Source organism: Oryza brachyantha, chromosome 10, assembly GCF_000231095.2.
Source record: "Oryza brachyantha chromosome 10, ObraRS2, whole genome shotgun sequence".
In the NCBI taxonomy this organism is placed as follows: domain Eukaryota; kingdom Viridiplantae; phylum Streptophyta; class Magnoliopsida; order Poales; family Poaceae; genus Oryza; species Oryza brachyantha.
In genome coordinates, this window is record NC_023172.2 from 11012208 (window position 1) to 11037243 (window position 25036).

General features: G+C 38.1%; 4 protein-coding genes across 4 annotated transcripts; all 4 read right to left on the bottom strand.

Annotated features, from left to right (window-relative positions):
• Window positions 1-1265: 1265 nt before the first annotated feature.
• On the bottom strand, window positions 1266-1991 carry LOC102708834 (putative glycine-rich cell wall structural protein 1). Its single transcript, XM_006661756.2, has one exon. The coding sequence runs from the start codon at window positions 1963-1965 to the stop codon at window positions 1390-1392; it is 576 nt and encodes a 191-aa protein (XP_006661819.2). The 5' UTR covers window positions 1966-1991; the 3' UTR covers window positions 1266-1389.
• Window positions 1992-5397: 3406 nt separating this feature from the next.
• Window positions 5398-6128, bottom strand: LOC102709112 (putative glycine-rich cell wall structural protein 1). Its single transcript, XM_006661757.1, has one exon. It carries the CDS (start codon window positions 6102-6104, stop codon window positions 5529-5531), a length of 576 nt encoding a protein of 191 aa, XP_006661820.1. The 5' UTR covers window positions 6105-6128; the 3' UTR covers window positions 5398-5528.
• Window positions 6129-13152: 7024 nt separating this feature from the next.
• Window positions 13153-13890, bottom strand: LOC102709402 (putative glycine-rich cell wall structural protein 1). Its single transcript, XM_006661758.2, has one exon. The coding sequence runs from the start codon at window positions 13863-13865 to the stop codon at window positions 13290-13292; it is 576 nt and encodes a 191-aa protein (XP_006661821.2). The 5' UTR covers window positions 13866-13890; the 3' UTR covers window positions 13153-13289.
• A 7308-nt stretch (window positions 13891-21198) lies between these two features.
• Window positions 21199-21939, bottom strand: LOC102709680 (putative glycine-rich cell wall structural protein 1). The gene has a single exon (XM_006661759.1). The coding sequence runs from the start codon at window positions 21911-21913 to the stop codon at window positions 21338-21340; it is 576 nt and encodes a 191-aa protein (XP_006661822.1). The 5' UTR covers window positions 21914-21939; the 3' UTR covers window positions 21199-21337.
• Window positions 21940-25036: the final 3097 nt, after the last annotated feature.

Consider the following 25036-nt stretch of genomic DNA (forward strand, 5'->3'; position numbering starts at 1 on the left):
TCTGCCTACAAATGATAAGGTTAAAAAGAATTCGTAGTTTGATAAGAATTGAAGTATAATTGATTAGATTATGAATAAAGCTTCTTTCTATGAAATGCCAACAGCAGCCACCATCTTCTTTTCTCTTATGTTTATCCTTATAAGCCAAAATTTGAATTTTCAACTTTAAATGTAAAGTTTATTTTGGGTTTTCTCATCGTAGTTTATTTTTCAGCATTTGTTTTTAGATCGCTAAATACACGTATATAATTTTTTGTTTACAAACTATTTTTCGCTTGCAAATAGGTAGCTTCGCTTTTTCTCTAACAAAGACAAATAATCACCCCCGTCCTATGGCAGCATCAAGTCTTCCTAAGGCTGCTCGCCACAGCATCATCTTATGCACTGATGCGGTCACGGTCATAACTCGGGATTCTTTTTCTATTACTTGTCACTACGTTAAATTAGACCCTCTCGCATACTCTCTTCGTAATTTAATAGATACCACTGTTAATTTTTTTGACACACGTATAACTATTTGTCTTATTTAAAAAAGTTGCATAACTATGTCTTTTTGTGTTTGGATTCATTACTAATTGTATTTTTATTATAATTTATATTTTCGCATGCATGTTTACATTAAATTTTTAGATAAAATGAGTGGTCAAAAATGTGTTTAAAAGTCAATGACACCATCAAAGATAGTGTCATATTCTATAGAGACTTTAATTATTTATCATCTGGTTCAACAGAGCCACACCAATGAAGATGAACATGACGTACGGCTGCATCCGGTGGTAGTCCGGCCTACACCTTGCACCTCCCTCTCCTTTCGACATCGTCGCCCTAAACGGCTAAACCCATGTTAGCTAGGAATCTCTACTCTGGGATTGGTTAATTGCTAATCACTAGCACTAACAAAGAATCACTTGTTTGAGTCGGTGGACAAACACACGCACGCGAACTGAGCACACACTCTAAGCTTTGCACAGGGCTGATTCTGGTTGCATAAACACAGCTCCTTTTGGAAAAAGTTACATACATACAGTTACTCAGACATATAAACATATATATATGGTAGATGCATGCAAATAAGGACCCACAAAGACCATTTAACTGGGCTTGGTTTTGTGTTAGTAGATTTGAATTAATGATCAACATTCCCGGGTAGATCCAGTTATTAGCATATATATGACCTTCCGATGCAACGGCATGACAATCTAAACATACATAGATCCCAAGCTTAGTTACACGCTAACAATTTGAAACGAATCAATGAAGCCCTTTATTTCTTGTTGCACAACACATAAATTAAACAAGTACAAATGTATGAGAACAAATTCTACTTCACGGACATGATCGTACAAAACACGGTAGGCTTCACGTATGGAGTTTCCTTTGCAAAGGAAATTAAGGATTAGCATCACCGTATCCAGCTCCAGCACCTACACCACGGCCGCTGCCACCGTATTGGCCTTGACCGTTACCGCCACCATTGCCACCAGCATTTGCATTCGCGTATTGGCCATAATAGTAATTGTTAGATACACTAGAGCCTGAGCCTGTACCGCTACCAGACCCACGACCGTAGGATGGCCAGTAACCACCCGCTTGTCCGGCACCCGCACCAGCACCGGCACCGCCGGCTTTAGATGACCCACCATAACCATAATATCCATTTTGGGCAGTCTGGCTAGAGCCTGAGCCAGTACCATAACCGCTACCATACCCTGAACCACCGTATTGGCTGTAACCACCGCCTCCGCCGCCTCCTCCACCGCTTGCATGGGCACCATTAGAACCACTGCTACCCGATCCACTCCCAAGTCCTGCCCCAGCTCCCCCACCGTTTACATATCCTGCACCTTCTCCACCTCCTGTGCCTGAACCTTGGGAAGCGGAGTATCTTTCTACTCTTGCAGCACTAGCAAGTCCAATGCTCAACAGGACAACAAAACCAAGAGCTGCAAGCTTAGTACCTGCCATTGTAATTGTAAGCTTACTCTATTAGCTATGAGTAAGAGAGGAGATGAGTATGGAGCGAAGGACTACATGGGTATTTATAGTGCTTGATGTCATGTGCAACACAAGTTTCTTAATTGCATCCTTGTCAGTTTTTATAAGGCAATTTCTAGAGGGGTCAAGTTGAGGCTTAAAGAACTTTAGCTAAGACGAAGATCATTTAGTTACCTAAGTCATTTTAACAAACTGACTCACATTCTATTGTCTTTAGGCTGTTTAGACTTTATATGGCATATAGATATTTCGATGAGTTTTTTAAACTGAGATAAATCTTTTAATTCCGCAAAAAATTTTAGATTTGTGATGTATCTATCGTTCACCCCTCTAGTAGGTAGGTTAAACTACATTCCTATCCTACACAGTTAATTGACTCTTATTATAGTTGGTTAATTACAGTCAATGGACCCAGCCTGGTTAAAGTATTAATTGCATATGCAATATGACTTTAGCAAATCTGCCTGTGTCGCGCCTACGAGAGGCTAGCCTGATCGGATCGCAGCTGACTTTGACTCATTCAAACGATGTTGTATTCATCCGTTCTGAACTATATTCACTTCTCTAAATATTTATCCGAACTAAGAAAAATATGAAATTAAATAGATATGCTCGTAATTAGTCCAGATTTAAAGCAGGCATAAAAATAACTAAACTTTAATAATATATGTATACTTGCAATATGGACACTAGAGCGGCTAAGCAGAACATGTTATATATACCACGAGAGTCAGATAAATACCACTAGAGTTGCCGGTCACCATGGCACCGCCTCCCTCCCTGTGCGGCTATGCCGGCTCCGTCCTCCCTTCCCATGCCACTCGATCTTGACGCCCCCGCACCATTGACATCCTGACCAAGTTGGCTCGAGCTTTGAAATAAGCCAAGCCGAGCTATTTTTTTGCATCATTTCTTTATCAAGCAAGCCAAGCTAAGCCTGTACTTGACCAACATTTCCACCCATATGCGCGCGGAGATTAGGGTGAGCGAGACGCGCTGACACAATCGTTTTAATAGCGTTAATTTCAAACCCGCTTCACGTCTATCGCCCTAGACTAGTACGGTGCCAGTACTTCACAACGTGTTGGTCGATTACTCAACTCACAAATTGCTGCATTCTACTTAAACTTCTGATGCTGTGTGAGCCAAAATTTAACCAAGTGTGTGTGTGTTTGGTCTAATTATTATTCCCTTCGTTCCTAAACGTTTGACGCGTTGACTTTTTTGTACACGTTTGACAATTCGTCTTATTCAAAAAATTTACATAATTATTAATTATTTTTATATCATTTTATTTATTGTTAAATATACTTTTATGTATATATATAGCTTTACATATATTTTTTTTAAAAAAATGAATAAGATGAATAATCAAATGTGTATAAAAAAATAAATGACATCAAATATTTAGGGAGAGGGAGTATTTGTCAGCATAAATGAGACTTTATCTTAGGTTGCATGCTTTGCCATGCAATTTTCAGAGATTTGACAAATGATCGATGTCGTCTAGCTAGTATGCTAGAACGTGGTTTACAGGTATCGTTCTTCATGAATGAATCCACCAAGATGAACTTATTACAAAAGGATTATAGCATTGTCAATTTTGAAGAGCTTTCAATTTTTTGCACGCTATCCAAAATCCGTTCAACTCTGCATACAAAGGAAAAGGTAAAAAAGAATTGCGTAGTTGGATAAGAATTGAAGTATAATTGATTAGATTATGAATAAAGCTTCCTATCATCTTTCTAAGAAATGCCAACGGACCAACGGTATTCACCCTCATCTTTTCGCTTATATTTATCCTTGCAAGCTAAAATTTAAATTTTCAATCTTAAATATGAACTTTTTTTCTCATCGTAGTTTATTTTTAGTATTTTCTTTTTAGATCGCTAGGAACACGTATATAATAGTTTTACGTATAAATTATTTTTCACTTGCAAATATATGTCACTTGGCTTTTTCTCTACCAAAGACAAACAATCACCCCCGTCCTATGGCAGCATCAAGTCTTCCTAAGGCTCATTGCCACGGCATCATCTTACGCACCCAGGGACGGATCTACCTCGAGGCATATTCCCTCAAAGCCTTTAATTATTTACCATCCGGTTTCGTACCATGGTCTCATAAAAAGATGAACATGACAGCTCCATCTGGCGGTGGCCCGGCCTACACCTTGCACCTAAGCCTGCCAGTGGATTGTAATCCAATCCAAATCCGCTCTAATCCATTTCTTTGCTAATTAGTCTACCAAACCAACCCGCACCAATTATTCTTCATTGGGATCCAATCCAAACCAATCCAACTTTGATTTTAGCCCAACCCGCACCAACCCATTTGGTTAAAATGGATTCAACCCACTCTTACAAAATGGATGCACCATTTGATATGTATAAACTCAGACCTAAAATTTTAAAACTCGCGTTCACACTATAAAAGTTTATTAAATTTGACTGAAATTTAGTGGGATGATCTGTTATGTATAAAAGCAACTTTGTGTAAATTTTGGTTAATTTCTACATGTGGGGCCCACATATGTCTATTATCTTATCCATTAGCTATCCAATTAAAGGATCCATTTACCCTCCATGGGTTAAATCCATTTAGAACCTAAAATAACCTAACCAAATCCAGTCCATACCAATCCATTTGTCTTTTTAACCCAATTCAATCCAGACCATTTGAAGTTACAATCCATTTGCACCCAACCAAACACAATCCAAATTAAAACCAACCCATTTAACCCATTTTTATTCAACCCATTTCCATCCAACCCATTAGCAGGCCTACGGAGTTGCACCTCCCTCTCCTTTCGGTGTCGCCCTAAACCTATCCCTGGCCGGCCGATCGCCGGCCATCTTGAAGTGCGCCGCCACCTGCCATCGCCCATTCCATGGAGGTAGAGATCATATATATCTGCACGCCGTATCTCTAGGAGGAGATCCCATTCACCCGTGCCTTAATTAAAATGTCTTGTTTTTTTAACTCTCTCCTGTGAAAGAAAAAAAAACACTAGTGTACATGCATGTTGCCTTGGATATCTAACATAGTCCTCAAAATGCAACGCCATTAATTAATTGCTGGCCTTTTGATTGATTTGATCAACCATGACGTACGAACGGAGCCTGGCCTGGCATATGTAGTTGCATAAACACAGCTCCATTTGGAGAAGTTGCATACATACAGTTATTCAGACATAGACATATGTAGTAGATGCATTGCATGCAAATATAGACCCACAAAGACCATTTAACTGGGCTTGGTTTGTATAAGTAGATTTGAATGATTAACATTAATTACCGGGTAGGTCCACTTATTAGCATATAAACATCCCAATGCAATGGCATGAGAATCTGAACACTCGTAAATCTCAAGGTTAGTTACGAGCTAACAATTTGTGATGAATCAACGAAGCCCTTTATTTCTTGTTGCACAACACATAAAACAAATAAAGATGTATGAGAACAAATTCTACTACGTAGACATGATACAAAACGCGGTAGGCTTCATGTATGGAGTTTCCTTTGCAAAGGAAATTAAGGAGTAGCATCACCGTATCCAGCTCCAGCACCTACACCATGACCACTGCCACCGTACTGGCCTTGACCGTTACCGTTGCCATTGCCTCCAGCATTTGCATTCGCGTATTGACCATAGTGGTTATTGTTAGATACACTAGAGCCCGAGCCGGTACCGCTACCAGATCCACGACCGTAAGATGGCCAGTAACCACCCGCTTGACCAGCACCCCCACCAGCACCGGCACCGCCAGCACTAGATGACCCACCATAACCATAATATCCATTTTGGGCAGTTTGGCTAGAGCCTGAGCCTGTACCATAACCGCTACCATACCCTGAACCACCGTATTTGCTGTAACCACCACCTCCGCCGCCTCCTCCACCGCTTGCATGGGCACCATTAGAACCACTACTACCAGATCCAGCCCCAAGTCCTGCCCCAGCTCCCCCACCATTTACATATCCTGCCCCTTCTCCACCTCCCGTGCCTGAACCTTGGGAAGCAGAGTATCTTTCTACTCTTGCAGCACTAGCAAGTCCAATGCTCAACAGGACAACAAAACCAAGAGCTACAAGCTTAGTGCCTGCCATTGTAAATTTACTCTGTTAGCTATAAGTATGGGAGGAGATGAGTATGGAGTGAAGGACTGCATGTGTATTTATAGTGCTTGATGTTATATGCAACACAAGTTTGTTAATTGCATATGTATCAGTTTTTTATAGGGCAATTTCTAGAGGGGTCAAGTTGAGCCTTAAAGAACTTTAGAGAAGACGAAGATCATTTAATTACCTAAGTCATTGTAACAAACAGGCTCACATTCTATTGTGTTTAGGATCGATGTTTACACTTTACATGGCATACCTAATAAGTACTCAGCGATCAATTTCATGTAGTAAGACTTAGTTTATGGCTGTCTAGATTTATCAATTTATCAATGTATATTGTTTGTATATATATGTTTAAAATTATTAGCGTCCATATGAATCTATATAATATTAGAAAGTCTTACATTGTAAAGTGGACGTAAGAATTATTATATGTCTCATATAAATACATCCTAGAATTATCGCATATTTAGATACTTACATGCATGTGTATTACTTATTATGCGCAAATCTATCATCAACATATAACAGAGCTGATACAAAATATTACTCAAAATACAGATATAACTTCTGTGCTCTAAACTAAGTCAGATAGTTCTAAACCAATATTGCGGTCATTATAATTATCATCAAATCAGGACCTCTGTATATATTGCAGCTTTGTTTCACTACTGATGTTTGTGACAATTCACACACTTCCTACGTGTGTTAAGCTAATCATGAGCACACTAAGATCGAGGTTGCCTACGAATCTTGAAGAAAACAACGAGATCGCTTACGACTTACGAGAGAGAGCAAATTAACTCATATGTAGCGTTCGGAATAGATTATTGTTGTGAACTATGTAGTTAATTATAGAACAAATGATTTTTTTAAAAAAAATAACATATACTGTAGTTCAAAACGAATTTTCTAGATAATCTATCGAGCATAAGAAGGTTTTGCAGAAGTCGTCTAAACCAAATAATCCATTCTGGAAAAGTTAGAAAAATCCTTGCAAGCACTGACTATATGGGTCTGTTTGGGGAACTTCTCCTAACTGCATCTTTTTTCTAAAGCTGCTTCTGCTAAAGCTGCCTCAAACAGTCCACAGTTTCTGATACATATTCTAGAAAATGAACTAAAAATCCAGAAGCTGAAGAAGCTGGGTTTAGGATCTTTTCCATATTCTCAGAAGTTGGTTAACCAGCAGCTGCTTCTTAAAATCTAATCCTCTCCAAACAGGCCCTATATTGCAAATCAGCATGTAGAAGCATCTACACCCCTACTACTAAACTGCTACTGAAGAACATATATAGTTAGGGGGTGTTTAGTTCCAAAAAATTTTCACCTAAAAACATCATATCGAATCTTTAGATACCTAAATAAAGTATTAAACATAGACCAAACGAAAAACTAATTACATAATTATGTGAGAAATCCTGAGACGAATCTTTTGAGCCTAATTAGTACGTGATTAGTCATAAGTGCTATAGCAACCAACATGCGATAATAACGGATTAATTATGCTCAAAAAATTTGTCTCGCGGTTTACAGGCCAGCCGTGAATTTTTTTTTCATTCGTATCAAAAACCCCTTCCGACATCCAGTTAGTACGTGATTAGCCATAAGTGCTATAGCAACCAACATGCGATAATGACAGATTAATTATGCTCAAAAAATTCGTCTCGCGGTTTACAGGCCAGCCGTGAAATTTTTTTTCATTCGTATCCAAAAACCCCTTCCGACATCCGGTTAGACGTCTGATGTGACCTTCCCTCTAAAAATTTTTACCATCTAAACATGGCATTAATTATATAGCTAGCTAGCTAGCTAGAAGAATAGAAGAATTGACATTAACAGACACACGACGACTTCGAGGGCTGATCTCGATCCCATCGCAGCTGACTTTGAAACATTCAAACAAAAATTACTGGCTGACAGACAGACTGACAGCCCGAGATATATCACGATCGACGCACTACAGAATGCAAGAAAGAACACACATGTGTACAGCTGCATACGCATGATCTCTGCATGCATGGAGCGAGGTCGTCGTTGTTGGGACGCGACCGAGCGCGAGACGCGCTGACATAAAATCGTTTTACTAATTTAATTTGCATGGATTGCGATTAATAATGTATAGGCTCACATTAATGGAACCACTGGGTGAAAGAAATTAACGCAAACTGTGTAGATCGATCGTCTGGATAGATAGCAAAACAGATCATCTTTTGCAGTGTAGTTTCTGTCATATAGATCTGTCTCAGTTAGCTGCTTGATGAAAACAATTCAGTGATAGTGCTTCAGCTGTATCTCCGTATTCCACGTCAAAAATTACATGTGCAAAAAAACGGCATTACAAAATTATTAAAATACACGTACGTCGTTTGTTTCGGATATGGGATTTTTATCATTCTTGAAAAGTATCTTGAAGTACCAAAAATTTTAGTATAAATTTTTGTATCTCAAGGTACCATATTTTTTCACTGAAAAGTGTGATACTTTGAGGTATTTTTTTTAAGGATGGTAAAAAAACTCTTCGGATATACATTATGGTGATCTAAAAAACACCAACTTTGCTTTATGGAAAAAAAATAGCTTATGCTAGCTTGTACTTCTGCTAACGTACCCAGTTACTTCTACATCTATTTGTAGTTACTTTGTAAACTATTTACACTTACTCTTAACATAATGAAGTGTTTTTTTCAGAATTACTCCCCCAACAGAGTAGTTACTTGCAAAATTATGAAGAGTTCTAATATTTTTAAAGATACTTTCTATATGGTGGAGTTACTTTTTCTTACAAAATAAAATAGTGATCATTAAATAAAAAAAGTACAATATTTACTTGTTTATTCTTTTATACATTTTAATTGTGAATTTACATAACATTGTTAGTTATTTATACTTTTGCACAGTGCAGTAACTTTTAATGCAACAAAAATTGTTGGAATAATTTGATTAAAATTATTTTATTCTTAATAATTTCATTAACTCATTATCAATGTTAAACTACTGAGAAAATTTTGATCGAGATTTCTGATTAATACACATACACACATTAATGGCCAAGGGACAAAAGAAAGAACCCAAGCCCCGGACCCAAGGCTGGCATCCCGAGTTCAGGAACCCGGGGTATGGAGACTAGAGGCTGGCGAGTTTGGGGTCGAGGAGTCCCGTGGCACGGGGACATGACGCCGCGACCTGAATTTGGTGTCCCAAGGACGCGAGGCTCGAAGACCCGAGGCTGGGGTCTCAGGGACTGGTGTCCTAAGGCCAGGACCCGAGGCCGGCAGCCCGAGCCTAGGAGTTGAGATAGATGGCCGAGAACCTGCAGGGTTCCTGTACCTAGGGTCCCAAGGCCGTAATGGGTCTCGAGTTCGGGAATCGGGGGCGTGTGTGCATGGTTTGGCGATATTGGAATTGATTCCACAATAATGGTTGGACTGTTAATTATGTATTGATTCGGTCATTAAGGAATTAACAGTCAGTGAGCCAATGGCCAACTACCTGCTCGCACAAATTTCTCTCTTCCGATTATAAAAAAGGAGTTACAGTTTTCACGGAGAAAAAAGTATGTCTTGCGCTGCTTCTTTTTCTTCCCCGGTCTCACACAACTACCCACACGAGTGAGTAGAACGAGTTGGCCTCCCAAGCTCCGTCCGTCAGCGTACCTTCTCGAGCATCAGGGCGACGTGACTACTCCTGACAACCCTAGCGACCGTGGCGATGACCTCGACTGGGCGACCACTCCATCTTTGCGGTGCCACCAAACGACGACCCTGACCCCGATGAGCCGGCAATGACCCTGACCCCGGTGTTCGCAGAAGCAACTCCGACCCCTGACGACTGTGGCAGCGTTCAAGAGAGCAACTCTGACCCCCGCTGACGACTACGGTGATGACTTTAAGTCTGATGTCCTGATCTCTCAGCGCAGCAATAACTCCAACCTTGGCAATGAGTTCGGCAATATAGGTGACGACAATGGCAATGAAGGCAACCGCAATGGTGGAGACACCACGAACAACACTGTCTCATCGAGTGAGAGAACGGACACGTTATCAGGGTATAATTCTTTTATCACTACTGTGCTAAACATTTTGATAGTAGATGCTCTTACTGTTTATAGCATGCTCATGTATGTTACAATGACAAGATCATTTTCATTAGATATCATTCTCGGTATTTCTTTTCTCTATATTAAAATATATTGATTAATGACCAAATTTCCAACAAAAACTTACTCATGTCTATGTCTACAGTTACTTGTACAGTCATGTTCTTTACCGTATTTTTCCAAACTATATTATCTTGTTTTTTAGACACACGTTTCCCAAACTAAATGGTATGTTTTTTGTAAAAGTTTTCTATAGAAAATTTGTCTTGAAAATCATATAAATGTGTTTTTTAAGTTTTTTTAGTTAATAATTAATCAATTATATGCTAATACACTGCTATGTTTTTCACGCTGATTACCTACCCAATTGCCGGAAGTGGCCTACATTGTTGTATAAATTACTTTTAGATATATTTAATGTGTTCAATATGTTCTCTTACCGTTTATTAATATCGGTGGTTTAAACACATTTCAAAAATAATACCCAATTTACAAGTTATGTGTTATGGAGAAATGTAGGAGGCAAACTACATAAACCAGCTATATATCATGACCAGGCGATTCACACATGTGGGTAGAGGTGGTAATGAGCTTAACCATTTTGCCTGCAAAATTTAAAGGCTAGGTTTAAAACATGTTGAAAATAAAATTGTACAGAGTTTTGAGCTAAATATTTTTAAGAATTAAATAGGGTTGTCAAAAAGCCCAAGGGCCTTGGCCCATTACCATTCCTACATGTGGGCCTTTTTTTTTATTGTCACCGGAAAAGACCCTTCATCGCATCTAACGCCTCGATCACCTAGCCGATCGGACGGCCCACGACAGCGCCACGTTAGTGCTAACGCACTCGTTCGATTACACGAATGTCTAGTTATATTTGAGGATGAAGGATGCATGCAGCAACAAGTTGTACTAGCTTAGTATCCATGACTTAGAGCCTGTCGAAATGTGCATTCAAACCTGGTAAGTCGAGCACACATTAATTAGAAATACATTAATCATGCAGAAGCCCAATGCACGCGGAGATCGGGATATATAGTTTAATTTGTGTGATCTCAAAGTAATTAAATCAAGCCATGCATGATTATTAGTGCTAAAATAATCATTTGAAAGTAGTAGTGCTTGTGAAGATCATATGGTGTGCAGGCCGAGTTCACATCCAGTTGGCGATGGTGGTGCTGCTTGAGAGTGATCTCTGTCCAACAGTGGCAAATAGGAAGAACTTACTTAGCAAGCATGAATTACAAATAATCAAGATTCTCTAGGAAAGATGACAAATAATGCACCATAAAACGCTCCAGAAGCATCTAACATATCTTGGCCAAAGCAAAATATGGGGTTTAGGTCTTTTAATTATTATTATCGTGTCATATTTTTTTACTTGTTAAAGTGGGGTGTATCCTAAATATAAGAATCAAAATTTTGTTCACTTTGGTCAAAAAAATATTAAGAGCAATATAGTAGATGCAACACAACTAGTAGGTGGGTTGGGTACATGGGCCACAACAGGTACAGAAAAGGATCAGTGCCATGGTCACTTATTGTGTTGGGATTAATTATGTTGTGGTAGCTCATATACTTGGGAAGTTGGGCTTTCATCGATGTGTGACTAGGGACGAAAACGGATCAGATACGGACAGAAATTAGCTCTATCATATTCGTTTTTATTTTTTTTTGGAATCAGAAACTCCGGATACGCAATCGGAATCGAATATTGTCAAATACAGATATGGAGCGAATATGAAATGGAACGAATACGGTAATGGATAATTACCAAAGTATAAAAACCCCTCAAACCGAGCTTCTAAAATCAACAAAAAGATAGAGCTCATACACGGTAGGGGGGGGTCGGTGATGGCAGCGGGGACGACGAGGACGAAGACGGGAGAGGTGGAGTCGGCTGGGGTCCTGGGGACGGGTGACGGCGGAAGGCCGGGGCTGGGGCGGCATTCTCTCCTCTTGCCCTCTCAGTCTCTCGTTCTCTCAATCTCTCCTCTCGGGCTCTCGTTCTCTCGGGTGGCCGCACCGCAATGACCGCACACACGCACGCACAGCAGTACAGCACAGGGGCCTTGGGCTTTTAGGGTTAACTCGTTATGAGCTATTGGGCTTTAACGAATTTTGGTCTGTGGGCTGGCCTATGGCATATGAGAGCTGCGGTATCCGGTAAAAGGTCCCGGATAGTTTCTGACCGTTTCCGCTATCCGTCAGATAACATCACTACTGTATCCGAATCCGTATCCGATAAAAAATATCCGAATTCGAATCTGAATCCGAGAAAATCCGGAAAAAAATGCGAACCCCAAAACTATCCGAATTCGAAAACAGGTCCGGAACTCGAAAACTAGCCATACCACTTTCATCCCTATGTGTGGCCTAACCAAACTCTCATGTGACATGACTCTTAACTATGGACTTGGCTAACCTAACAGTACTTACTTTTCACAAATTGGAGCCATGCAGGTACAACAAGAAGTTTTTAACTATGTGAAGTTGGTATCCTCAGCTAGCATAAACGCAGCATTGCAGTCCTTCAATTTTGCAAAGTTAGCTAGCACACATCCTGTTACTCAGAGTCACACACACAGTTGAACAGAGCTAGACGTATAAGGATATCAAAGACCATTTAAATGGGTTTGGATGTGTATTAGTTCGTTTGAATTATGGGATTTTTTGTCGTCATAGTTAAAAAAACATTGAGATATCAAATATTTAGTTAAAAAAAGGCTCTTGAATTATAGTAAAAACTTCTAATGTGGTATCTTGAAATACTTTTCAAGAATGGTAGAAAAAAGCTTCTTGAATTACAGTGTAATGTTCTCCCCAGCAGGTACACTAGCTTATTAGCATATAACCATCCAATCGAATGACATGACCATCTCAGCACACATACTAGTAAATCTCAAGGTTAGTTACTGTGATACCAAATTTCACTGAATAAATGAAGCCCTTTATTTCTTGTTGCATAACACATAAAACAAGTACAAACATATGAGAACAAATTCTACTTTGTAGACATGATACAAAACACGCGGTGGGCTTCATTTCTACTATTTCCTTTATGAAGGAAATTAAGGATTAGCATCACCAAATCCACCACCAACACCTGCACCACGTCCGCTACCACCATATTGGCCTTGACCATTACCTCCACCATTACCACCAGCATTTGCATTAGCATATTGTCCGTACCAGTAATTATTAGCCACACTAGACCCTGAGCCCGTACCGCTACCGGACCCATGACCGTAGGATGGCCAGTAACCACCGGCTTGTCCATCACCACCACCAGCACCGGCACCGCCAGCACTAGATGACCCACCATAACCATAATATCCGTTTTGGGCAAATTGGCTAGAACCTGAGCCCGTGCCATACCCACTGCCTTCTCCTGAACCACCATATTGGCTGTAACCACCACCTCCGCCACCTCCTCCACCACTTGCATGGGCACCATTATAACCACTACTGCCAGATCCACTCCCTTTTCCTGCCCCAGCTCCCCCACCATTTACATATCCTCCCCCTTCTCCACCTCCAGTGCCAGAACCTTGGGAAGCAGAGTATCTTTGTACTCTGGCGGCACTAGCTAGTCCTATACTCAACAGGACAACAAAACCAAGAGCTGCAAGCTTAGTGCCTGCCATTGTTAGCTTACTCTATTAGCTATGAGTGTAGGAGGAGATGAGTATGGAGTGGAGGACTGCATGGCTATTTATAGTGCTTGAGGCCATATGCAACACTAGTTTCTTAATAGCATCCACATTAATTTTTTATAGTGGGCAATTAATTTCTTGAGGGATCAAGTTGAGGCTTAAAGAATTTTAGAGAAAACAAAGCGCGTTTAGTTATTTAGTTCATTTTAACTAACAGACTCACATTCCATTTGTTTCCCTTGTATTTAGATTGTTTAGAGTTTACATGGTATATCCTAACTAATTATTTTATGTCTGTTAGGAAAATTGGTCGGATAACCGAGACACCGATTTAACGTAGAAAACCCTTGCGGGAATCACCACTATGAGGTGATGGTTACAATAGCAGGAGAATACACCGGGCAGTCGCACCCTTCCCTTCCAGCTTACAAGAGATATATATAAGGGATTGTAGTATCCTATTAGGAAACTAATCCTACTCCTACTCCAAGCAGGAAACGGTTAGGAAAAACCTACTAAGAAACTACTAATATAATCCAAATACATTATAGATGATAATACGGATCATATCTCTAACAATGTCCGATATAAAATACATCTTGAAGTTGTTACATATATTTAGAAGCATGTGTTACTTATTCTGTGATAATCTATCATCAAAAAATGAGGTGATACAGAATGTTATTTGAAATAAACAAAGTCCGAAAGTTCTAAACCAATATTGTAGCCATTAATTATATCTTTGGATCAAGATCCCTATAAAAATCTCTCAAAATTATGTTATTTCACTACTCTTGATGAGAAGTTATGCCCACGCGTCATACGTATTAAGCTAATCAAGATCATTGTCTTCAGGAAAAAAAAAAGAAAAAGAGGAACATCGCATAAGAGAAAGTGTTAAGTTATGGTTTGAAACAAATTATTTCTAAGATTATCTTGTTAGTTGTAAGATATAAAACAGCTAAAACGAGTGATCTAGAAAAAAAATCTTCCGTATAACATCACATTTCTAGTTCAAAATTAAACAAGAAAATATAAAGTTATTTTAGAACGAAGGGATCATAGCGCTAGCGATGAATATGGCTAGCTAGATAGACGACGACTTGGAGGCTCTCGATACTAACTTAGCTGACTTTGAAACATTCAAACGCCGTTGCAAGTGACAACCCGACCACGCACAGAATGCAAGAAAGGACACACTAGCTGCTGCATGATCCGCATGGAGCGAGACGCGCTGACACAGTAATTGTTTTTACTGATTTCTAAGGATTGCGATTAATTAGTGATGAACATCCGTATTAGTCCACTCTGCATATTGACTGGGTTCGTATAATATTTCGCTTACACTTTCGTAAGTCCCCGGTTTGTGTAAAAGAGTTAATAATACTATGGTCAGAGCATCGATGCTTATAACCAGGTCATCATCCAACTAAACTTTCAAGGTGATACTAAATCGCTACTACACATTCACTTATTAGCTATGTAGGCCTAAAACATACCACTACTAGACTTGAAGTAAACTGGGGTGTGTTATATATTTTAGAATGGATAGATTAAATCACTGTGATTTGTAATGTAGTGTTGTGGTAGATCTGTCCCAGTTAGCTAGCTAGCTGTTTGGTGAAAAAGAAATCGGTAACAGTGCTTCAACTCTATCGCCCTAGTAGTCTAGTACAGTGCCAATGCGTCACTAGCTATATTAATTACTGAGTACACAAATTGCATGGATTCTAAACTTTGAGCAAAGCAAAATAAAACAAACAAGTATGCCCTGGACAGACACCACGTTCTACTTCTCGATGGCCATCCTTTCGTCAAATCTCGAAAATTGCACGGCAAAGCAAGCTGGCTATACTTGTTGATGCTGACAAGTACGTACATAATTCTTGAAGAAACTAAGAAACAATCCTGTGCGCCAATTCATTCATATTGCTTTTGTTTTGAATTAGCTGCACTTTTTGTTCAGTTTCGTTTTTTTTTTCTCTGAATTATGCATGTATCGATTGGCTGAAGTTTCAGAGGATCAGTTATTTGGTAATTAATTAGCTTTTTTTACCGGTCTTTTAGTCGTAGATGGCTACTGAGGCAAGTTCGAATCCGGAGATGACAGCTGTTGTTATGGATGTAACGACGATCACACATAAAAGGAGAAGAAAACACTGAAAATCTGCTTTGTTGTTATGCATGTCCAAACACTGTCTCTGCTCTGTGTTCGTTTTCTGAATATCTCCAGAATACTGTAGCTGGTCCGACAAATCTTCAGACATTGCGCGAGTGTGAGAGAGCAGAGTAGTGAACTTGCTGTCATTTCCTGACATTGATTGGCACACAGAACGTTCACTGATGCATGCGAAATGTCAAGAAACACAGGGGTGTTCCTAGTTTGCATATCAGCGATGATCTGTTGGATCAGCAATGCGATTAGAAGGAAGAAGCTGAAAGCATATTGTAAATCAAATCCTTAATTACCATATAAAGCTCATAGAGATGTAGCTAATTTCACATTTGGAGATCATCCGAGCACAAATTAATTGAAGTCCCCCATGTCGGCGTCTGTCCAAACTTTAATCTGGAGAAAGGACTCCGGTGCATTTATGATCTTTTCTCGTCGAACGACTATAATTAAATTATACTATTAATAATATTCGGTGTAGTAGAACTTTGAAGGAGTAATATCGTTCTTTTTATTGTCATCTTTATTGCATAAAAAATAAATTTATAAAATACTACTAATTAAATAATTAACGAAGTAAAAAATATTATCGGTAAAATACATGGGAGAGTTACCTCCGTACATATTTCGATGTTTATTTATCTCGTACGGTTCGCTGGAGTTTGTTCGCTGAGCTGAACACCCACGCGCGAGACCTGTCATGTCATTAAATACGCCTTCGTCCAAAAAGATAATAACTTTTAGCTTTTAAAATTTGCTCCAAAATATAACAACTCTACACTTATATTTAATTTTGCTAACCATAAACTTCGACCACTAAAATTTTGACTTGTTTTCTTTTCTCAACAAATCACAACCTTCCCAAACCTAATTCTACGAACTTTCTTGATACACGTGTAAAGCTCTAAAACTTTATATATTATGGAACATAAAAAGTATTAACTATCATAAATTTAAAATATTAGACATTTTTTGTATTTATAAAACATATATATATATATAGCAAAACTAATAGCGTGCACCCCTTAGAATAAACTATTGTATACCCTCCTGCTCTCGTAAGGTCCAAACTCATCTCCCACGCCTTCCAAGGACCAAAAACATGTCTTCTGGCCTGGTCAAAGCTCTTCCCACAGGTCAAACCCATCCTTCTGACATTCCTCCACACCCCACCTTTGACCAATCCCGTCTATCTGAAGAGTGTAGTAACACGAAAGGCAAAAATATAATAACATGTCTTATAAAATGCAGTAACAATATAATAACAGATTAGTTTTTTAAATCATACTTTTTTAACCACTCTAGTAAAAACGGTTTTAAAAATTAATATAACACACATGAGATATTGCTCTCTAAAGATTGGGAATACAACATTTTAGCTCTCTCACATGTATTAGTTGTACTGTAGCAATAGTATACCGTGATATCTTATGTTACTGCACTTTAATTATGATGTTAGTATACTTATATCACGATGTTATTAACAGCGCACATGTTAATGCACTTATATCGCTATGTTACTGCACTTATATCGCTACGTTACTATAATTATGCGATAATAATATACATATTTTATAGTAACATGACGTTATTTCTACATAGAATGTGTAGCGTTACTGTAGCTATTGTCATAACATTAGTGTATACTAATACAAATTCTATAAATATTTCTTAAGATTTTAAACTTTAAACAACTTTATCTCACCTCGTATATTATTTTTTTTAAATGTTTGTACCACCTTGTTAGAATTAGAAAAAGTGCTTTCAAAAAGCAGATCCCTCATGAATATGTTTCGATGTTGTTATAACAAATTAGTTGTCGTGTTACTGTAGAATTCATGTGAGACGAAGGGTGGGCTTAAATAGACATGAGGGAAAGCCCATAAATGGGTTGACCTATAGGGAAAAGTGTTTGGCCAACCTTTAAATGAGGTCGGGGTAATTTTTAGGTCTTGAAAAGAGGGGTGGGATGGGTCTTGGGACGCCTTAGAAGTGATGGGGTATAGAATAACTTATACTAAGGGGTGCGCGTATTAGTCTGACTATTATATATATATATATATATATATATATATATATATATATATATATATATATATATATAACTATTTAGTGTTCTTTCAATATAACACCAATAGATTGTTTAGAAAAACTAAATTTCGAGACAAAAATTGTTGAAAAAGATATTACTTGTCTATTATTTTTTTTCAGGAACATTATCGGTACGGTGAAAAATTTTCATTCACGCCCCTAGATAGTACAATCCTCCTGGTATATGATATCTCGTAGTTTACGTTGTAGTGGAGACCTCGAAGTTCTCTCAGCGGATGACTTTTGAGCCTTTGACGAAGTGTACATTCAAACGTGTGGCAACTCGACCGCAAATTATATATACAATCTTTCATATATGCAGGAGCCCGCGATGCACGCAGAGATTGGGATGAGCGAGAGGTCAGACAGCTAATTAATTAAGCTGGCATTGCTTGATCATTTTAATACCACCATCGTCGCGGTATTGTTTACGAGCAATTTTATCCTCTTTGATAACGTATCAAAGGTAACATTATTTTCTACGTAAAATTTGGTATCTCTTATTATCTTAAATACTATAAAGTATTAAATTTTACATATAAAACAGTGGTACCATGTGATATCTTAAAATACTCATTGTTTAGCCTAGAGAAATACGAACCAGCTGCTGCCTTCACTGCGACACCATCATTATGTCGTATCCGTATATATACTCTCCTCCGTTCTAAAAGATAAGTATACCTAGAATTTAAATTTTATATTATAACACATATATACATTTCAAACTAATTCTTATTATTATTTTAAGCATTCCAATGACTCCAGAGCCAATCATGCGAATGCTTAGGAAGAGAATTTAATGAATTCAAATTTCAAAAATCAACCAGTAAGATGACCAAAAGAGAATCGTTCGGCATCTTCTTAATACATGATAAACAATGTAAAAATACTTATAATTTAGAACAGTATCTATTTTGACAGCTGCCAGTAGCCAGTGATCGTAAGTGACAGTCTCACGGTACTCTACTGGCCCCAGCAACTGTAGTTAATTAACCAGCAAGGAAAGGCAACTGACCTGCTACAATCAGCTAGCGTAAGGTTGAATTAAGTTAGTCGATTTACTGATATACATGTGATTAATTAGTGATAGAATAATCATCATGTGAAAGTATTCTACTAAGTCAAGAACACACGGCGGCCACTGCGCAAGCCGACCTTGCTCTTCCAGAAGCTGCATGCGTTGGATGTCGAGGTACCAAATTATTTTTTACTATTAGATCTAGCTGAGTAAGATGTGTTCTGTTATATTTAAAGACCAAAAATGATCTAACGATAAAAAATGATTTGGTACCTCGAGTTACCAATGCACATTTCATTGGATGTTATATATATGTTACGTTGGAACAAATTGCTCCAATTAGAAGGTTGGTAGATTGTACGACTGGAACGGCTTAAGCAGCTCTAAGGCTTTAAATCCTCAAACCCCGTAAAAGGAGCTGGGTATCATGTATTTTTTTTGGCAGAAGGGTACTTGTGGTTTAACTTTCTGCCTCCTAGTGGGATATACTTCCTCCGGTTTTTTCTGTTTGAAGTTGTTGATTTTTAATTCATGTTTGATCCTTCGTTTTATTCAAAAATATTATCCAAATATATAAAATTATAAATCATACTTAAAGTTACTTTAGTAGTAAACTAAATCATAATAAAATAGTTAATAATTATATAAATTTCTTGAATAAGACAAAGGGTCAAATATAGATAAAAAGTTAACGGCATCAAACAAAAAAGTCGAAGGGAGTTATAGTTTAATTTGTGTGATCTCAAAGTAATTAAATCATGCTATGCATGATTGTTAGTGCTAAAATAATCATTTGAAAATAGTACTTGTGAAGATCATATGGTGTGCAGGCCGAGTTCACATCCAGTTGGCAATGGTGCTGCTTGCGAGTGATCTCTGCCCAATAGTGGCAAATAGGAAGAGCTTACTTAGCAAGCATGAACGTAAAATAATCAAATTATTTAGGAAAGATGACAAATAATGCCCCATCCAATGCTCCAGAAGTATCTACCTATATTTTGGGAGTTTTTTTACCATGCTTGAAAAACCTCAAGTTACCACACTTTTAGTGCAAAAGGTGTGGTATTTTAAGGTATATTGTACCTTAGGATATCAAAAATTTGTACTAAAATTCTTGGTACCTTAAGATACTTTTCAAGAATGGTAAAAAAACCCATATCTTGGCCAAAGCAAAATATGGGGTTTAGGACTTTTAATTATTAATTGTGCCCTCAAGCTGGTGTTAGGATGTCATATTTTATTACTTATTAAAGTGGGGTGTATCCTAAATATAAGCATCAAAATTTTGTTTACTTTGGTCAAAAAAAAATATTAAGAGCAATAGAGTAGATGTAACACAACTTGTAGCTGGGTTGGGTACATGGGCCACAACAGGTACAGAAAAGGATCAGAGCCATGGTCACTTATTATGTTGGGGTAGCTCATATACTTGGGCTTTCATCTATGTGTGACCTAACCAAACTCTCATGTGACATGACTCTTAACTATGGACTTGGCTAACCTAACAATACTTTCCACAAATTGGAGCCATGCAGGTACAATTCAAGAAGTTTTTAGCTAGACCATGGTACACGTAAATATGTGAAGTTCCATGGGTATCCTCAGCGAGCATAAATGCAGCATTGCAGCTCCTTCAATTTTGCAAAGTTAGCTAGCACACATCCTGTTACTCAGAGTCACACACACAGTTGAATAGAGGTAGACGTATAAGGATATCAAAGACCATTTATTTAACTGGGTTTGGATGTATTAGTCCATTTGAATTATGGGAGTTTTTATCATAGTTAAAAAAACCTTGAGATATTAAAATTTTTAGTGCAAAATTCTAGTAACTAGTACCTTAAGTTGCTTGGCTTTTAATGTGGTACATTGAAGTACTTTTCAAGAAAGGTAAAAAAAAAAAGCTCTTGAATTATAGCGTAATGTTCTCCCCGGCAGGTATACACTAGCTTATTAGCATATAACCATCCAATCGAATGACATGACCATCTCAGCACACATACTAGTAAATCTCAAGGTTAGTTACTGTGATACCAAATTTCACTGAATAAATGAAGCCCTTTATTTCTTGTTGCATAACACATAAAACAAGTACAAACATATGAGAACAAATTCTACTTTGTAGGCATGATACAAAACATGCATTGGGCTTCATTTCTACGGTTTCCTTTACGAAGGAAATTAAGGATTAGCATCACCAAATCCACTGCCAACACCTGCACCACGTCCGCTACCACCATATTGGCCTTGACCATTACCTCCACCATGGCCACCAGCATTTGCATTAGCATATTGTCCGTAGTAGTAATTATTAGCCTCACTAGATCCTGAGCCCGTACCGCTACCGGACCCATGACCGTTGGATGGCCAGTAACCACCGGCTTGTCCATCACCACCACCAGCACCGCTACCGTCGGCACTAGATGACCCACCATAACCATAATATCCATTTTGGGCAGTCTGGCTAGAACCTGAGCCCGTGCCATACCCACTGCCTTCTCCTGAACCACCATATTGGCTGTAACCACCACCTCCGCCACCTCCTCCACCACTTGCATGGGCACCATTATAACCACTACTTCCTGATCCACTCCCAGTTCCAGCCCCAGCTCCACCACCATTTACATATCCTCCCCCTTCTCCACCTCCAGTGCCAGAACCTTGGGAAGCAGAGTATCTTTGTACTCTGGCGGCACTAGCTAGTCCTATACTCAACAGGACAATAAAACCAAGAGCTGCAAGCTTAGTGCCTGCCATTGTTAGCTTACTCTATTAGCTATGAGTGTGGGAGGAGATGAGTATGGAGTGGAGGACTACATGGCTATTTATAGTGCTTGAGGCCATATGCAACACTAGTTTCTTAATTGCGTCAACATTAGTTCTTTAGTGGGCAATTAATTTCTTGAGGGACCAAGTTGAGGCTTAAAGAACTAGAGAGAAGACAAAGCTCGTTTAGTTATTTAGTTCATTTTAACTAACAGACTCGCATTCAATTTCATTTGTTTCCGTTGTATTTAGATTGTTTAGAGTTTACATGCATGGTATATCCTAACTAATTATTTTATGTCCGATATAATAATACATCCTCAAGTTGTTACATGTATTTAGATAGCTATAAGCATGTGTTACTTATTCTGTGATAATCTATCATCGAAAAATGAGGTGATACAAAATGTTATTTGAAATAAACAAAGTCCCAAAGTTCTAAACCAATATGTAGCCATTAATTATATCTTTGAATCAAGATCCCTATATAAATCTCTCAAAATTATGTTATTTCACTAGTCTTGATGAGAAGTTATGCCCACACGTCATACGTATTAAGCTAATCATGAGCATAGATCAAGATCACTGTCTTCAGGGGGAAAAAAAAAGAGGAAGATCTTATACGAGAAAGAGTTAAGTTATGGTTTGAAACAAATTATTTCTTAGATTGTCCTGTTGGTTGTAAAATATAAAACAGCTAAAACGAGTGATCTATAAAATATGGAAGAAAAAAATGTTTTGAGAAAACATATTTATAGAAGTATGAAGCAAATATTTGTTTCAATAATTCATTGAATTATAAGAACGTGACCTCGCACCGACTATTATTGCAAATCAACACAACAATCTACCACTTGCCCCATCCCAAAATAACATCACATTTCTAATTCAAAGTTGAACCAGAAATATAAAGTTATTTTGGAACGAAGGGATCATAGCACTACCGATGAATATAATTAAGGCTAGCTAGCTAGGCCGCGTTCGATAGATTGGTATAAGTTAACTTATGCCCTGGCACGAAAAATGTGGTAATAGATTAATACATGATTAATTAATTATTAATTATAAAAAATATAAAATAGATGAATATGATTTTTTAAAATAACTTTTCTATAAAAAAATTTTTGCAAAAAGTACACCGTTTAGCAGTCCGAGAAGCGTGCGCGAAAACAAGAGTAGCTTAGTTAGCTAACCGGTGGTGCCGAACTCGGCCTAGTGGAAGAATTGACATCAACAGATAGACGACGACTTGGAGGATCTCGATACTAACGCAGCTGACTTTGAAACATTCAAACGCCGTTGCAAGTGGCAAATCCGACCAAGCACAGAATGCAAGAATGGACACACTGCTAGCTGCATGGAGCGAGACGCGCTGATACAGTAATTGTTTTTACTGATGATTTCTAAGGATTGCGATTAATTAGTGATGAATGTACACTGGCACCACCGAGTAAAAGTGCCAAAAGTTATTACAGATATCGATCGTCTGAATAGCGAGATTCTGGGAATAAATTTGGATAAGTATTTGTCTATATTGATCACTAGGAATTCATATATTTTAGAACGGGGGAGTAAATCGGTGTAGTTTGTAATGTAGTGTTGTGGTAGATCCGTCTCACTTAGCTAGCTTGCCGTTTGATGAAGGGATGATTGCTTTGATGTTTTATGAAAAAAGTAAAATGATATATTTACAACGAAAAATAATTTGTGAATAAAAATTTTATATACATATTCTTGACGATCTAAAAGTCAATACTGAAAAATAAACTTAAGTAAAAAACCCTAAAGTCAATTCTAAATTTAAGGCTAAAAATTTAAATTTTGGCTTATAACCATAAGCATAAGTGAAAAGATGAGGAGGTTGAAATCGGTATTAACAGTGCTTCAACTCTATCGCCCTAGTAGTCTAGTACAGCGCCAGTGCATCACTATATTAATTACTGAATACACAAATTGCATGCATTCTAAACTTTAATAAACAAACGTATGCTGTGAGCAAAATAAAACAAACAAGTATGCCCTGGACACCACGTTCTAGTTCTAGATGACCATCCTTCGTCAAATCTCGAAAATTGCACGGCAAAGCAAGCTGGACATACTCGTTTATGCTGACAAATACCTAGCAGATAATTCTTGAAGAAACTAAGAAACAATCCTGTGCCCCAAATCTTCATATTGCTTTTGTTCTCGATTAGCTGCACTTTTTGTTCAGTTTGTGTTTTCTCTGAATTATGCATGTAACGGTTGTCTGAAGTTTCAGAGGATCAGTCATTCGGTAATTAGCCATTCTACCGGTTCTTCAGTCGTAGATGGCTGAGCTAGCGAGTTCGGATCCGGCGATGCCAGTGGTTGTTATGGTGTAACAAAAGGAGAAGAAAACACTGAAAATCTACTTTGGCTGCATTCGAAACCGACCAAGCAGCAATACTTTTCTCTCTTTTTCCGCAATATTTTTTGAAAAAAAAGTTTTATATAAAAGTTGTTTAAAAAAATTAGATTAATCCATTTTTCAAGTTTACAAAAGGTAATACTCAATTAATCATATGTTAATGGCTTTTCTCGTTTTACATGCGCTGATTACACACAGTGACATAGTCAACTTCGAACGCTGCCTTTTTGTTATGCATGTCCACACACTGTTTCTGCTCCGCGTTCGTTTTCTGAAAATCTTCAGACTACTGTAGCTAGTTCGACAATCTTCAGACACTGCGCGACTGTGGGAGAGCAGAGAGTAGTGAACTTGCTGTGATTTCCCGATGGATTGTTTTAAAAAAACTAAACTTAGAGACAGAAATTGTTGGAAAAAAATGTTACTTTTATATTGTTTTTTCATACACGCCCTAAAGAATACGATCCTTCTGGTATATATGATATCTCGTAGTTGACGTACGTTGCAGCGGTGACCTCGAAATTCTCTCAGCGGATGACTTTTGATCCTTTGACATGTACTATATTCAAACGTGGAAACTCGACCACAAATTATATATAAAATCTTTCATGCAGGAGGCCGCGATGCACGCATGCAGAGATTGGGATGAGCGAGAGATCAGACAGCTAATTATTAAGCTGACATTGCTTGATCATTTTAATATGAACCAGCTGCAGCCTGCAGGA

Excerpts from the sequence above, each read along its gene's own strand:
- LOC102708834 (XM_006661756.2), bottom strand. The coding sequence starts at position 1,965 with ATGGCAGGTACTAAGCTTGCAGCTCTTGGTTTTGTTGTCCTGTTGAGC.
- LOC102709112 (XM_006661757.1), bottom strand. The coding sequence starts at position 6,104 with ATGGCAGGCACTAAGCTTGTAGCTCTTGGTTTTGTTGTCCTGTTGAGC.
- LOC102709402 (XM_006661758.2), bottom strand. The coding sequence starts at position 13,865 with ATGGCAGGCACTAAGCTTGCAGCTCTTGGTTTTGTTGTCCTGTTGAGT.
- LOC102709680 (XM_006661759.1), bottom strand. The coding sequence starts at position 21,913 with ATGGCAGGCACTAAGCTTGCAGCTCTTGGTTTTATTGTCCTGTTGAGT.